Below are 17,279 nucleotides of genomic sequence, written 5' to 3'. Positions count from 1 at the left end.
ATCATTTACGATTCAATGTGACACAACATCTTCATGAATCACATTTACCACAAAAAATATACTGTTTATCATAAATATATATTTAAATACATCAGTGTTTTTTAACAGGTCTATGTACAAAGACACATATTTACAGCGTAACGTGAATTCATGCTGTACACAGATTATTTTACAATCCTACTGAATTTATTTCACAAACAGATGTGATTGTGTTGTACATAAACAGATTTACAGTATCATCACGGTTTATAAGGTTTATTTCTGAGACGTGTTAATAATACCATAATGTCATACTACTCTGTCTATTATTGCAGTATGCATGCTTTGCGTAGTATCGAACTATTTTGCACTGTATGTATGTATGTATGATATACCAAAGCAAAACACTTAACGTGACTTAAAATTTCCGTACAAATAAAGTATCAAATGTCATATAATATCAGCCAGGATTGCTTGGTTCATATTTTCTTTGGACTGCCAAAAGTAAAGATTTTTTGTTTACACAAAACTGCATTAAAAATATTAAATGTATTATTCATATTAAAAGTTATTTTTTTAATGATAAGCGGACGCCACTCAGTGTATTAAACATGCAACGTAATAAGGTCACATGACAAGAATGACGCACACTGCCGATTGAGGTGTTAATTGTTGCATACTTCTAGAATACTAACATAATGCTTATTATTTTTATAAGTATGTAAAAGTGTAGTATGCAGTATGTTAGTATTGTTATCCAAGTACAGCGACCGCAGACGTGGGCCTCTACTGTATCTGCTGCTGCTGAATCACATGGTTTAAAATAAACATCGTTCTGAGCGTGGTAACCATGACGATATGCACTCCTCATGATGCAGTTGCCATGGCAACTTAGACTTTCAGTGCTGTCACGTTGACACTACTCGTGTGTGTGTGTTTGTGTGTGTATGCGGGCGTTTAAAGTGCGGTGCATCTCAGATTTACACATAACTGTATTACAGTATGAAGCCGTGCTGTTAACGGTGAAGTCCTACTGTTGCTATGGACGACCGCTGATCGTCTCCTCCCAGATGGACCAGAAAGCTGCTGCTTCGGCTGTTCCAGTCATAGCCATCAGAAGATAAACTACACAGAGAGAAACAAAGTTATTACTGCTATAAGGTTGGCATGACAAAGCCATTAAACTCGAGTTTTATCAAAACCAAAAATTCTGGACGGTTTCACCTGGTGGATGTAGCTGTGGGATTGGATACCCATGCTAGATCATCATCGCTGTCGTAACGTCTGGGGTTGTCAAAGAAATACGGCTTGTTTGTGAACACGTGGCTGGGAATGGCAGAACTGCTCTGGAATTGACCAGAACACAGATTTGAGAAGTGTATGAGATGCTGAGAATGAAACTTTACACACATGAAACAGACTTAAACTCACCTTGTCTTGTGCAGGCTTGCGGACCCTGAAGAAGTAGACCACCAGAGAGGTGGGCAGTAGTTCCCACACGAAGAGAATCACTCCAAACACCACATAACCAGCATCACCCAAACTGGACCTGAGATCCGCCTGCAGGGCAGAGATGTCATCTGCTTTATTTCTGTTTTAATGCTTGCATGTATAATACAGTGAGTGAGAGAGAGAGAGAGATGCCCACCTGATCAGAAACATTATACCAGTCGTAATCAAATGCATTTATCGTCTCTATATCTGTGAGAGCCAAGACCACTAAATTATAACAAGCCCGTGATGCGTACAGCAATATAACCATGAGGCCGATCAGGGTCACCTGACACACAGATGTTCCCTACAAGACAAAAATATGAGAATCAAAATGAGTTATAGTTGCTCTGATATTTTTAAAAGACAAGGAATATAGCATATAGGTCAACTATGAGTTAAACTAAGGTTTTATATGAGTTATTTTGGAGTCATTACAACAAAATTTACATTGTTGGATGTTAACAACAGGTATTACATTAAATGTGATGTTTAAAATGACAAAACTGTATTCTGTGTCACTTGTGATCAGACATGAACTCAAGCTGTCGGTCTTTTATTACCTTTGACTCCAGATAGATGCTGGCCAGAGACATTTTGGCCACTTTATAGAGGCAGACGGCAAGAGAGATGGCACAGAGGACGAAGAGAGAGTCATTGATGGTCACCCGCACCAGAACGATGTTCTTCACCTGTGTGTCCGTCATCTTCACCATTAGAGCACACGTCAGATTAACCAGAAGAAACAACAGACTCACTCCAACAAACAGCAGATAGAGAGGAAACCTGATAATTTATGAAGAGGAGCACAAAAGAGCTGATGAAGGATCATTATAAAGAGGTGAGAAACTAAGAGTCAATGCTAATGTTTCAGAACTCACTTATATTTAAGAAGATGAGGTGAATATTTTGACTTTGCTTTGAAGAAGACCTGTAAAGAAAAATATGATTTATTAGCTGCTGGTTTATTGTGAGATCTTGGATCATTTTTCAAATGCATTTTTACATTTTATAAGACAGAATGTGGAAGCTGCTTGTCCATGTTGTCAAGTAGTTGCTAGAGTGTTCATTACTTATAGATCTATTGTATGTTATACCGTTGTCGTGAGCAATCCAGTCCCCCCGAGCAATTCTGCCCCCCTAGGACCCCAATTGGTACCTAGCAGTAATGCCTGGTCAAAAACTTGTCATCGCGATATCTTGATGCTAATGGCTAATCGAAGCTGCGTTAGTGGTGTAGCAAGCTAGGTACTTTTTACAAAATAGAAGCATACAAAATATTTTTAAAATAAAAGCTTACAAAAATAATATAATAATGAACTAATATTCATGTTGCAAACACGTGAGCAGCACGTAATGACACACGTAATCGCCTAAAAACCCAATTAATTGCCTTACACAACAAAAACACATTTCAATTTTATGTTATTGATTACTAAGTTATCTGAACGTGAAACATATTTTTTTAAACCTCAGGATTAAAAAAAATGACATTACGTTATTACGGTGAGTGCAACTGGTGTTTGTGTTAAGCTATTTTACCCGATAGCTGTATGCTAAGCTGGTACGTCACGTTAAGCTAATTAAAAAAAATCTAAGAACGAGATTTGGTAGATCTCACCACCTAGAGCATCAGTTATATACTACTATATTAAACGGATAATTTAAAATAGACCAATTGTAATTTTAACAACATTCTAACGATATAAATCATCACGAAATTTTGAAGGAATTGTAATAAGGCGCTACAAAGGCTACCCATGAGGAGTTTTTTCAGCCAATGGAATTACGCGGGGTCCTAGGGGGGCAGAATTGCTCGGGGGGACTGGATTGCTCATGACACCGTACGTCCTCAGTTATACATCTATTGTATGTTATACCGTACATCCTCACTTATACATCTATCGTATATGGCATACCGTCCATCCTCACTATACATCTATCGTATGGTATACCGTACGTCATCACTTATACATCTATTGTATGTCATACCGTACATCATCACTTATACATCTATCGTATGGTATACTGTATGTCCTCCTTGCCTATACATCTATCGTATGGTATACCGTACGTCCTCACTCATTCATATATCGTATGTCATACCGTACGTCCTCACTTATACATCTACTGTATGTCATACCGTACATCCTCACTTATACATCTACCTACCGTATGTCATATCGTACATTATCACTTATACATCTATCGTATGTTATACCATACGTCATCACTTATAGATCTATTGTATGTCATACCGTACGTCCTCACTTATACATCTACTGTATGGTTTACCGTACGTCCTCCTTGCTTATACATCTATCGTATGCCATACCGTACATCATCACTTATACACCTATCGTATGTTATACTGTACGTTATCACTTATAGATCTATTGTATGTCATACCGTACGTCCTTACTTATACATCTATCGTATGTTATACCATACATCATCACTTATACATCTCTCGTATGTAATACCGTTCGTCCTCACTTATACATCTATCGTATGGCATACCGTCCATCCTCACTTATACATCTATTGTATGTCATACCGTACGTCATCACTTATACATCTATCGTATGTCATACCGTACGTCCTTACTTATACATCTATTATACAACATTGTCACTGCACACACAGTCAATATCCTCAATATATGACACAGGTTCAGTGTATGTCACATATGTGCACAGATTCTAAAATCTTAGGTCCACTTCGAATCTATTCATCATTGTCTCCACATAATACAATCCTCTCAAAAATCCTAAAGGAAATGTGCAGAATTCCTTATATATAATTCACCTGCCATATATGGCATATTTATACGTTTGAGTGGGAGTAAATCACATTTTTCTTTTTGGAAGAATAAATTATATCACAATTAAATTTTAAATGACATAATTTGAGACTGGATAAACAATAAATATTAATCAGGATTTATTCTTATTTGATTTCTAATGTGCTGTCATAGTATTTATTTACAGCTATTGAGCATGTTTTGAGTAGAAGTTATGCCGAAAGGAAATCAGTGTAAAAACCATCAGAGATCCAAAAATGTTTAGAAAATAGGTCATAATATTAAGTTATTAGCAATATAATTATATAGTTTTATCCTATCATAATTTTCCTATTCTAGAAAATTCCGTTGCTTTAGAATTGATTCCAAATTGTGACAGACATTCTGACCCATGTGTTCCCAAAGATTTGGTTTTGTATCCTTTAAGAAAATGTCCTGTATGAATCCATCTGGTTAGATTTTTTAATAATGACAGAATTCCAAGAGGAATCCTGCTTGCATTCCTTTGGGAACATTGAGTTCTCACCTGAGCACAGTACAGGTTCATCAGACTGAGCGTGAAGAACTGCAGACAGACGGGGAAACAGTAGAGCAGCCAGAATGAGAACGGTCCAAGAGCGTTGGCCGTCACGCAGTCTCTAAAATAGAAGGAGAAGAGAAGAGCTCGTAGTGCCGCCCACAGCAGACACAGGAAGAGAAATGTCGTCTGATAACTGAAGCGTTTGTGCCGGTAACGCAGCACCAGCCACAGCTGAGCATAGATGAAGGCAAAGAGGATGGAGTAAAAGATGGTGTAGGCCACCGTCAGGCCCAGCTTGACGTACGGAGGGATGGCAGGTGTGAGAGTCGGAGGAGAGAGGGAGGCATTTCCCTGCTGAACTGATCTGGATTCATTCTCCATCATAAATGTTCTCTGTCTGTATCCGTTTATCAGTCCTCAGAACTCACAGAGTCTTCTCTCATCAGAGTCGTGAAGAGGAGAGGATGGAGGGAGGGAGGGAGGGAGGGAGAGAATTCTGGCTCCAGTGTAAAAGGATCCATCACATGATCAGAATATGGAGAAGCTGATTGGCTGGTCTATTGTGAGGAGAGAGTGCGTGTGTTGTGTGTGTGTGTGTGTGTGTGTGTGTGTGTGTGTGTGTGTGTGTGTGTGTGTGTGTGTGTGTGTGTGTGTGTGTGTGTGTGTGTGTGTGTGTGTGTGTGTGTGTGTGTGTGTGTGTGTGTGTGTGTGGATTTGATTCAATGGTTTTATCTGAAGCAAATACAGTCAATACATTAATTTTTTTTTAATTAATTTAATTTAATTTATTCATATATATATATATATATATATATATATATATATATATATATATATATGTATATATATATATATATATATATATATATATATATATATATATATGGTTTTATCTGAAACAATTCAGTCAATACATTTATTTTTTATTAATTAATTTAATTTATTCATGTATATATGGTTTTATCTGAAGCAAATACAGTCAATACATTTTTTTAATTAATTTTCTTATTCATAAATATATATATATATATATATGGTTTTATCTGAAACAATTCAGTCAATACATTTATTTTTTATTAATTAATTTAATTTATTCATGTATATATGGTTTTATCTGAAGCAAATACAGTCAATACATTTTTTTAATTAATTTTTTTTATTCATAAATATATATATATATATATATATATGGTTTTATCTGAAACAATTCAGTCAATACATTTATTTTTTATTAATTAATTTAATTTATTCATGTATATATGGTTTTATCTGAAACAATTCAGTCAATACATTTATTTTTTATTAATTAATTTAATTTATTCATGTATATATGGTTTTATCTGAAGCAAATACAGTCAATACATTTTTTTAATTAATTTTTTTTATTCATAAATATATATATATATATATGGTTTTATCTGAAACAATTCAGTCAATACATTTATTTTTTATTAATTAATTTAATTTATTCATGTATATATGGTTTTATCTGAAGCAAATACAGTCAATACATTTTTTTAATTAATTTTTTTTATTCATAAATATATATATATATATATGGTTTTATCTGAAACAATTCAGTCAATACATTTATTTTTTATTAATTAATTTCATTTATTCATGTATATATGGTTTATCTGAAGCAAATACAGTCAATACATTTATTTTTTTATTAATTAATTTAATTTATTGATGTATACATATCTTGAAAATCTGACTTTCTCCATGTTTAAGTGCTAGAGTGTTAGTCCCCAGAGTTTCTATCAACCTAGAAATGTAAAAAAGATCAACCCAGTAACTTAGTTTTGATAAACCATTCTCTGCAAACATCTGAAAAAATAGTTCATTGAAATTTGGCTCCCCTTGTGATGTCAGAAGGGGATCTTATTATAATAATGCCGCCCCTTAACCTTTATAAACCATGGTCACTTGGAGTTGAGGTTATATTTGGGTTTGGGAAGGGATGTCATTTTAGGTAACAAATAGTTGATCTAACCCCAAACCCAAGGTGACATTGGTAAAAAACAGAAAAAAGAAAAACCCATACTAAGCAATGCAATTGATATGCAAATTATAAGAATGGGCTGATATGCTGAAAATACTCTTTATCATGCAAAACCTCCATTGTTTCTTTTGATTTTGCACTGAAATATAAGCTGGACATGTTCTTCATACGGGATCATATTTCTGAATTGATGAAATGATGTAGCTCAGCAGATGGCGACAGTAACACATTAAAAAGACTGAAGATGTGAAACTTGTTAGGCAGTAAAATATGCAGCTTTACCTCGTAAAACTACACCAAATAAAAGTGCATTATTTATCCCTCTCAATATGTGTTTGACATGTAATGTGTCTGGATGTGATTGAATCATGTAGTAATGTTTCAGTAAGTTAAACCTCAACAGAAGCTTTTGGGTTTCTCCTGATTGTCTTCTGTTTTTGAGCAGACTGATTGTGAAGATCTGGACCACAGATCTGTGAGGTGTGAACAGATCAGAATAAAGATGAAAGATCACAACTAGACTGTAGCACTGAAGATATAAACAGTTATTTACACATTTGTCAAGTATGTTATAATAAGCTGTTGTTTTGCAGGATAAGTGACAGTCGCAGAACATTCCTTACCTGATCTTTCTCTCTCATTTGTCTGTTGTTGTGAAACATGATTATACAGGCATTAAAAGTCAGTGCAGAGAGAGAAAATACAGTCTTAGGTACAGTGCTGACTGAGTGACTGCTGTGCAAGGGCATCATACTGTACTGTCAGATAACACAATATAGACAGTTTCAGCAGTAACAACATAAACAAACGGCTTTCGTGGAACAAACATAACTTCTGGTAAACTTCCACAAAGAATCAAAAACAACAGTCCTTTAGTTTATTTCTGATAACAAGCAAGTTTAGCCACTAGTCAGACCATTAAACCGGAAGTTAAGTTCTGTCTAGATGCGTAAACTGGACAACTCGCGTACATCCTATGAAATGTCAATTTTGATACGCTTGAGCTATTTGAACTAAGGTAATCTACTTGTTATTTCTTTTGCTTGTTATCAGAAATAAACTAACGTAAAATGACTTTGTTGTTATTGATTCTTTAAAGCGTTTACCGAAAGTTATGTTTGTTCCACAAAAGTCGTTTGTTTATGTTGTTACTGCTGAAACCTATATGATGAACAAACACTCCTTACAAAATGGTTAGTTCCAGTCCTTGATTCTAATAGGTCAATAGCTGTTTATGCAAGGTAAAACACAGCTATAACCGCTGCACTCAATGATTTTGTGTATCACTGCACAGCACCTGTAGCAATGTCGTAAACATCTGAAACATGTTCACTATCGATCAGGGACTATTTTATCTAGTCAAAGGCTTTTACTGATAACTTCATGAAAGTCGCATTGATATATGTATTTTAATTGATTTATAAATAGCCTATATATAATGAGAACGGTCCGTAAATGATGGTGTAATTATAGGGGGGGTTATAAATCTTTACTTTGATAAGGTTAGATAACAACTACACATGTGCTATATTTGAGTCTCCTCAGAAGTGCATTGATACACGATTATGTAAATGAAGCAGTTTTAGCTATGGAAGCCTATTTCCACCACATTTGGTTAACTAGTTTTGATTTTCTAAGTCTTAATAACAACATAATAACTCAGTATTATGACTTAGTGTCTCGTAATAATGACTTAGTATGTAAGGTATAATTGACGTCAGGCCATTGAATAATAAGTAAATAATGCACACCAAGGTGGTACTGCAGCACGACGTGATGCAGAGTGCCATTACACTGCAGGTGTGCATTATTTTCAAATAATTCAAAGGACCGGAGTCAATTATTCCGCTTATACCACACTTACCACAACATTGCTCTGGTGCCTATTTTTAAGACATTTGACAGGTAAGGTGTGGGGTTTACAGAAAAATAATCAACACCCATGGAACATTTCTCAGCCAATCAGAATACAGCATTCAACAGCCTTGCGGTACAACTCATTACAATTACTTATTATCTCAAAATAATAGTATCTCATAATAATGACTTAGTATCTCAGAATAATGACTTAGTATCTCAGAATAATGACTTAGTATCTCAGAATAATGAGAAACTATGTCATTCTTTCGACATTATAACTCATAATGAGATACTAAGTCATTATTATGAGATACAAAGTCATATTATGACATATTAAGTCATAATTAAAAGATAAAGTCATTATTATGAAATACAAAGTCTGTATTTTTAGAAAGTGTTTCAATATTATGAGATATTGAGTCATAATAATGAGTTATTGTGTCATTATTATCTAAACATTTTTACAAAACGTGGCAGAAATAGGCTTCCATATTTAACAGAGCAACTGAATGTTTTACCTACACTATTAAAGTAATGCAAAGAAAGCGTTGCGCTGTTGTTACCTAGAAAGCCAATTTATTGTATTTTAATATTAATTTATTAATATGATTTACAGTAACCAAGTTTTCCATCGAATTTATTATTTAGTACAGGATAAAAACACCGTTGTCATGTTTAATTAAAACTGATTGTGTCTGCCCTTACGAAAATTAACCATGGTTTTACTACAGTTAAAACCAAAAAAACCATACTGTAGTAAAACCATAGTAACTACAAAATAACCATGGTTTTGACAATCATGGTTTTCAAAAACCATAGTTAAACCATAGTTAGTGTAGTAAAACCATGGTTTTGCTGATAGTAATCAATACACCAAAAAACCATGGTTACTACACTTTTACCACAATATAACCATGGTTAATTTTCGTAAGGGTGGGCGCATGCGCGGTAAACAAAATAAGAGCGCGCGTACCCAGATAGCAATTACATTTGGCCCGGATTCGTTTTAAGCCCCTTGCCTCCGTTTCTATCTCAGAGACGTTTTCTGATTGTGAACCAGATCCGTGCCAGATAGAGGTTTCAGCTTAAACATCAGTTCAGTATTTATATCATTTTACAGATCTGGCCCAGATCACTTTTCCCAAAGATAACCGAAAGACATTAGCTGTGTCTGACACTGATTTGGTCCAGATCTGCAATTCGAATCTGAGCCGATACTGATGATCAGGCGGTGCTGAATCAGCGCTGGATCGGCGCTGGTACATATCCGCAACAACCCCTAATAACAGACCAGAAACGGCTTCGGCCCGTTGTGCGTTTGGACCCAGGAACGAGTCCGGCTGTATCGTTTTGCGGTTGCGGTCCTGTTCCGTTACAGTGTCCAGTGGCTATCTGGGTACTGATGTCCGGTGCTGTAGATTAAAAAGGTAAATTAACGTAATCCAGACTCAACTTGTCAAGTACATTTTGCGATGTCTGAATAATTTCCGATATGTAGAATTAAAATAAGTTCACGGGGCTGTGCTAACAACCCCCCACCCCCAGCCTTTTGTTTTAAACTGCTGGGGAGGGGACGTGATGAATGTGAATGCACGAGCTCCTTCAGCACTTTCAGCTCCGCCCCATCATGAACTTCTTGAAGATCTCTAGAGAAGATCAGAGGAGCACAGAGGAGCCTCATATGGACAATAAGCGCACATAAGTTATATGAGGAGTTTATCGAGTTAATAAATGTCTCTTCTGTGCACTCTTGGTTTTGTGGCTCTGCTGGTGTCAGTCCAGTGTGTCACCAAAGATCAGATCTTTGATTATGGGATCAAGTTTGGTGATCAGATTCTGGATGCTGGATCTGATTCATTATTCGAGCTCAAGCTTAATCTGACTCTCTTCTTCTTCAAAGAAAAATTCGACTCAGTATATGTAAGTCAGACATCTATTCATTGTTTATATATTGTTAAATGAAAGTATATCTGCTGTTAAATATTTTATTATTCAAGTTGGTATGTTATTGAAAATTAATCATACTGATTTAGATTTAGACCAGCAGAATATTGTGGTAACGTTAGTTTAAAAGAAATTTAGGGCAAAGTTATTTGTGTATTTATTTATTTATTTCAAATAGACCATGAGGAATGAATGAGGAAGACCTCTGTTCCTCAAAGAACTAAACCCAACTCAATGTCTGTGAGAGTTTAGTGCTAATGGATTAAAATTATGAATAATTATTGGTTATTCTATATCAACATTAGTAGAATGACATTAGATTGAACTTTATTGTCATTTCACATGGAAACAAGACTAACCAGATCTAAGTATATGTACGACAAGTATAATTAGATATACATCCAATTGCTGCAAACATAGTAAATGGGGAATTTTGTGGCTATACATCATATATAAAATACAGATTATATAAAACTACATTTGTATACAAAATGAATGAACATCGCATCACTGATATTAAAGCATTGAACCACTATCTCTATCTCTCTCTTACTCAATCTCAAATTGGTTTATTGACATGATAAAGAGCCAAAGCAAATGTCTGTCTCTCCATCTCTCTTGTCTTTGAAACCCCCTGTGGAAAGAAAACAGTGTAGAGATGTAAATATTTACAGTAGGTGTCTGTCCTGATGTGATTTTTCTATAGATGTGTAGATGAGTTGGGGGTTTGTTAAGGAACTGGAGAGATGTTGAGTTTAATCTTGAAACGGTTTTAACTAAATATAATCTGCTCTCAGTTTTACTCGATAATCAGACTGATATTTTATCTGAAATGAGGGCAAGTGAAATCACGTTTTTTACAAATTCTTAAGGTTTTGTAATAGCAAACCTTTCTGTTTTTGAAGAAAATAGTTTGATTGTCTGTTGTGCAGGTGTAAGTTGATGCAGAAATGTTTGCTCAGGCCAACAGAGAATCTGAGCCCAGAACTGGAACACCCATCATTCCTAAACTTACACATATTTCATTCCTCTTGCATACTTGTTTATGGTCCATGTTTGCTCATTTGAGAGATTTTTTTAAAAAAATGACATTTTTATTGGAAACAATACAAAACAGTCACCAGCAGATATACTATAGAGAAATTCCAGCATTATAAATGTGACATTTCAGTCAAAAATTATTTCTCAGAGAATGTATTTATTACCAAGAACCATTACTTTAAATGATCCTAAACTCCTGAGACTCCAGAGATAAGTTTTTTTGGAGACACATACTTTGTAGAAGTTCTGCACTGTAATTTTTTTTTTTTGCTGTAGTTATGCAGCTGTATGCCAGTAACTTACTGTAGATAAAATTTGATGTTATTTACTGGCAACAGTTTGCTCAAAGATAAATGAACATTAAACATTAACAACTCTTTGTCTTTACAGAACACTGTAAAAAAAACTTTGCTGCCTTAAAATTTTTTGTTAAATCAACTCAGATTTACAAGTCATGTCAACAGAGATGAGTTGTCACAACTTAAAAAATATAGTTGAAAAAGGCAACTTAATTTTATTATTTATAACAACTCACCTGTAGTTAAAACAACTCATCTTTAGTCAAGATAAATAATAGTACGTTGAAATGACTTGTAAATCCGAGTTAACTCAACAAAAATTTTTAAGGAAGCAAAGTATTTTTTACAGTGAATAAAACTATAAAAAAAGCCTCATGCAAACATTCTGGGATCCAGAAATCCTCATCAACTGTTTTCTGTTTTTTTTCATTCAGATTTGGTTCCCATATAACCTACATTTAAATCTACAGTAAGTTACTGGCAAACAGCTGCCAGTAATACTGTAATTTTCTACAAAAAACGGTGTGGACTGTAAAATGCGGTATTTTTGTCAAATCAACATATGTTTGTATGTTACTTTAACTTAAAAAATTAAGTTAAACAATTGCAACTTGATTTTTTAAGTTATGTAAACTTTTTTTGACTTGCAAAACCAAGTTGTTTCAACTTCATGATACATTTTTTGAAAGTGTTTGAATTAAATTGCACAAACGAGAATCAGTAATACCCAATAAATGGAGAAAAGATGGTTCTTCAAAAAAACAGAATAATATTTATTTTATTTTATTTGTGCACATTTATAAGGAAAATACAAGGACATTTCTCTGTTATGGATGATGTAACCATTCCTGAAAGCTGCACAATTCATTTGAAAAAATGTTTGAAAACTTAAAAAAGAGACCTTGCATCGGTATTTAAGCCACTATATATTGTTATATCCTCCTAAGACCTGGATGTCCACATATGTGGACATTAATTTTTTTGATGTTTGCACCATAATTCTTAATTCTGTGTAACTGGAATCTGTTGTATAAAAACATGGACAAATGCACTGCTTCATGTTCTTAGAAAACACATTTGGTTATTACATTTATTGGTTCTTCCTAACCCCAAAATAGACAAACCAAAACCCGGTTCTTAGGAGGATTTCTGAGATATGGTTAAAAACTTGGTAATGATGACATTTGCATGGAATTGCTCTATACAGTCTGGTGGTTTATTCACTCATTTGTTGGCACAATCTGTCTTTGCATATTCCCTACAGCCGGTCCAATCATAGTGAGCGTATCCTCCCATATAGTTTAAGTGGGATGTTCAACAGAAACATTGTGTCTATTGTTACGAACTGACCCAAGAATGACATAATGAGGTTTCAGATAACAGCAACTCTCAGAAACTCAAGTCAAGAAGTTTATAAGCGAATCCTTCAGACAGAGGTGCTATTGTGAGTTTCCAGGCGGATGTTTAATGTCTTTGTGGGCGTTTACTGCCGATCTGTGCATCTACGATGTTTTGCCTGAGGCTTGTAAGCGTCATCAGTTCAGATCTCTGGTGATTTTCATGGCTTCCTGTCTCCGGCTCAGAGGTTTATTAAAGCTCTTCCGGCTCTCCTGCTGGTTCCCATTCATTCATTTCTATGAGCATTTACGTTCTTTCTTAAACCATAGTGGCCTGTGTTAGTTGGTTTTAACACATAATGAAAGCCTCAGAAGTTAATTTCTGCTCAGGATTACTCTTTTGTTCTGATGTTAAGGACAGAGAAGTGGTTTTACTTCAGCGGTTGGACATCAAGTGACCCAACATACATCAATAATACCGTGGCCAACTACATAGGCGAAAGCATACAGCTTACTACAATTATATGATATATTAAATAACAAACATTGTAAATGCATACATATATAAATTGCTTGTGGAGCCATGTTTAATGTAGTCTGGGTCGCATTTTCTTGTACTTTGTGTAGATTTGTTTAACTTTTTTTACCAACTGATAAAATAATTTGTTTTTGTGCTTTTATTATTTGTGTTAAGCATTGTTTTTCAACCCTTCCTGAGACTTTCTTTTGGATATTTCATACAACTCAACTCAATTTTATTTATAAAGCACTTTCAAAACCATTCAAATGGACCAAAGTGATGACCATACTTAAAAATAAAAAACACGTGGAAATACAAGAAATAATAACATCAAGAAAACATTTACCCAACCCTTCACATTTTCCCAACCTAGTCAAACACCAAAAGCTTGACAAAATGAGTGCTTTTTAAATAGATCCATGCTTGCCAAGGATTTTATAGAAAGTGAAAATAAAGGCATGCAATCTCCAAGTCCTGAAACGATAGATTTCACTCGATCATTGTCGTAACTGAAAAAAGATGTTTTCACAACACTGTTAACTTGCAGATCAAAGCAGATTTCATAATCCAAAACTACTCCAGGATTTCTCACATAACTCTTCAGTGTTTCGTTTACTCCTTGTTTCCCATGACTCTCTTGTGGTGGGAATCGGTCAGTGTGAATGATACAGATGTTTCATTGGTGTGTATTTCTTAAGTGAGCTCGTCCAGGTGGCTTTGATATCTGCTGTCCTCCCCTGAGGCGTCTGTCCACCTCCCCCTGTGTTTAACAGCTGCAGAGGGGATTAGTGAGGGTCACGGCTCAAATATACAGCAGGATTGTAGTTTTATATCCAAACATTCATATAAATGCAGAGATTTATGTTTAAAACTGACGTAGGTTCAGCATGAGATTGGTGGGAACTACTTGTAATGAAGCATTTTACTCAAACACATTAAACGCTAAATCAACAGAATGACTTCAGCTTATTTTATTGCTATATCTCATGTAGCTCAGATCGAGAGTAGTGTTTGTATACATGTCCATCTCCTGATGCTCTAGGCTCAGTGTCCTGAACTGAAGTGTTTATGCATTGTAAAATTCTGAATTTTTGTTAAATCAACATATATTTTAATGCGACTTTAACTTTTTTATAAGTTAGTCAACTATTCAAATGTCAAAACTTACAAATAGTACAGTAAATTGAATTGACTTGCAAAACTAAATAGTTTTAACTTCGTGCTGCATTTTTTTAAAGTGTGAAGGTCTTCCACATGCAAATGTGTTTGATCAGGGCTTGAAATAAAATGCTTTAGGAAACCGGCCTTATCAGAGCATTATTAAAGGATTAAAACACCTGGCTTGATATCCAACAGGCAAAAATCTCATCAGTTCAGTAAAGTAAAATGACTTTTCAGTAAATTAAAAATTACGCTTTAATTTAATAGTCCACTAGAGAATTTTACAATAAATATATACTTATATACAGCGGGGAAAATAAGTATTTGACACATCAGCATTTTTATCAGTAAGGGGATTTCTAAGTGGGCTATTGAAACAAAATTTCCACCAGATGTAGCCATCAAGCCAAATATTGAATTCATACAAAGAACTCAGAACATTTAAGTATACAAGTTGAGTCATAATAAATAAAGTGAAATGACACAGGGAATAAGTATTAAACACACTTTATTTAATACGTTGTAGAAAAGCCTTTAGTGGTGATTACAGCTTCTAGACGCCTCTTGTATGGAGAGACCAGTCGTCTTCATTTCTCAGGAGTGATTCTGGCCCATCCTTCCACACAAATCGTCTTTAAATCTTGAAGGTTCCTTGGGCCTCTTTTATAACTTTGATCTTTAGTTCTCTCCATAGATTTTCTTCAACAACTTGATTTTCTTTCTTTGTAACCACTTAATTGTTTCTTTGGCCTTGTGTTCATCTGGTGGAATTTTTGTGTCAATAGCCCACTTAGAAATCCCCTTACTGATAAAAATGCTGATGTGTCAAATACTTAATTTCCCCCGCTGTATATATACACCACAGTTGTTGAATGCTTTATTCTGATTGGCTTAGACATTTTATTGTTCAATAAACACACCTGACCTGTCAAATGTCTTAAAATAACCACTAGAACAATGTCTCAGCAATTTTTGTGGTAACCTTGGTATAAGAGGAATAATTGACTCCGGTCCTTTGAATTATTTGAAAATAATGCACACCTGTGGTGTTACCAACTTGGGTGTGCATTATTTTTGAATAATTTAACGATCCTTTGTCAATTATTTCTTACATATTTACTTGATACTTTACAACTACATATCAACTAACTCTCATTATAAGTAGACTGTTAGAGGTAGGGTTGGAAAAGGGGTTAGGGTTGGTATAATAAGTTGAAATGTGGTTCCAAGGTTACTTAAATTCAGTTGAATGTCTATTGAGTGATCATTGTAATTACGGCTACATGATAACCCAATGGATGTGCAATAACTTGCGATATCTGATATGCTGTACGATTATGCTTTACATTTGTGAGATCCATTTAAACTATATTAAAATATATTGAACATTTGTTACTATGACCATTCTTTTTGTAAAAGAAAGCATCTCCATGTCTCTGTTATCTGCATCGACCTAAAACTAATAATATAACATTTTGAAGTATTGCATACCATTGCTATGTGCATATTGCGATACGAGCGTTTAGGATATTACGATAGTTTCACGCTATCTTGCTCCTGTAATCACGGTAGGTGTTAGCAGATATTTAGCAGACAGTCTACAAATACTATAATGACTACAGAAAGTTGCTTAGATAATGAAAGTCTAGTGGACTATTAAAGTGAATAAGGCTAGTTTTTAGACCAATTTCTTTAAATTGAAGTGAATTTGTGCATAATACAAGCAAGCAAAATTTCCAATGGGGTAAGAAAAAAACTTTTCTCTTAAACACTTATTTCAAGAAAAATTCAAGAACATTTTTCTTACCCCATGGCTTTACTTGGTTTAAGCACACATTCACTTTAAATTTTATATTTAAAAACTAGGCTTATTTTCTTAGGTCATTTTGTTCATCAAGAAAATGCATCTTTTTTAGATGTTTTTACTAAAAACAAGGCAAAAAACCTAATTAAGAAATTCATTCCTACAGTATGTGTTTGCCTCAGCTAACATTGAAGAGTAGGTGTTGTGTAGTGTGCGTTTGTGTGTGTAAATTAGTTTAACCTCTGGAAACATCTACTCTGTCTTTCATCAGCTCACTTAACACGACTATAAATGAGCCATGAAAGTGAGTCCTGCCCCTGTTTGTCCTGATGTTGATTTCAGTGACTGCCATCTCGCTTCAGGATCCTATAGAAGTTCCTGCTGTTTGAGGATCAATCCATCAGCTTTGATCTCTTCTGGTCTTCCTGTTTTGAAAAGAAAGATGAGATGGTTGACTAAAAGCACAGGGTTTGCTTTGCAGTTTATCTACTAAAGCCACAATAGTTTGTCAGCAT

The 17,279-nt window shown here is 34.6% G+C and overlaps 3 protein-coding genes across 4 annotated transcripts in view; 1 reads left to right on the top strand and 2 right to left on the bottom strand.

The window, feature by feature from the left end:
* Positions 1-17,279, bottom strand: part of tbce (tubulin folding cofactor E) — an 89,968-nt gene that overhangs the window by 43,645 nt on the left and 29,044 nt on the right. The window lies entirely within an intron of this gene.
* On the bottom strand, positions 31-5,264 carry gpr137bb (G protein-coupled receptor 137Bb). Its single transcript, XM_065259260.2, has 7 exons — positions 4,800-5,264; positions 2,352-2,401; positions 2,034-2,256; positions 1,628-1,777; positions 1,411-1,539; positions 1,204-1,325; positions 31-1,104 (listed from the first exon to the last, which is right to left on the bottom strand). Exons 1-7 carry the CDS (start codon positions 5,175-5,177, stop codon positions 996-998), a joined length of 1,161 nt encoding a protein of 386 aa, XP_065115332.1. The 5' UTR covers positions 5,178-5,264; the 3' UTR covers positions 31-995.
* The window catches only part of LOC135740744 (nidogen-1-like), a 30,796-nt gene continuing 23,784 nt past the window's right edge, over positions 10,268-17,279 (top strand). For both annotated transcript variants that reach the window (XM_065259253.1, XM_065259252.2), the window contains exon 1: positions 10,268-10,578. In XM_065259253.1, coding sequence (XP_065115325.1) covers positions 10,390-10,578 — 189 coding nt within the window. In that variant the 5' untranslated portion in view covers positions 10,268-10,389. The remainder of the gene's footprint in view (positions 10,579-17,279) is intronic.

Source organism: Paramisgurnus dabryanus, chromosome 14, assembly GCF_030506205.2.
Source record: "Paramisgurnus dabryanus chromosome 14, PD_genome_1.1, whole genome shotgun sequence".
NCBI classification, from domain to species: domain Eukaryota; kingdom Metazoa; phylum Chordata; class Actinopteri; order Cypriniformes; family Cobitidae; genus Paramisgurnus; species Paramisgurnus dabryanus.
Note: the sequence above shows the minus strand (reverse complement) of the source record. Positions and strands in the feature narration are given on the sequence as shown.

Excerpts from the sequence above, each read along its gene's own strand:
- gpr137bb (XM_065259260.2), bottom strand. The coding sequence starts at position 5,177 with ATGATGGAGAATGAATCCAGATCAGTTCAGCAGGGAAATGCCTCCCTC. Across the intron at positions 2,257-2,351 it reads CCTCATCTTCTTAAATATAA|GTTTCCTCTCTATCTGCTGT; the intron begins GTGAGTTCTGAA and ends ATAAATTATCAG. Across the intron at positions 1,105-1,203 it reads CCCACAGCTACATCCACCAG|TTTATCTTCTGATGGCTATG; the intron begins GTGAAACCGTCC and ends CTCTCTGTGTAG.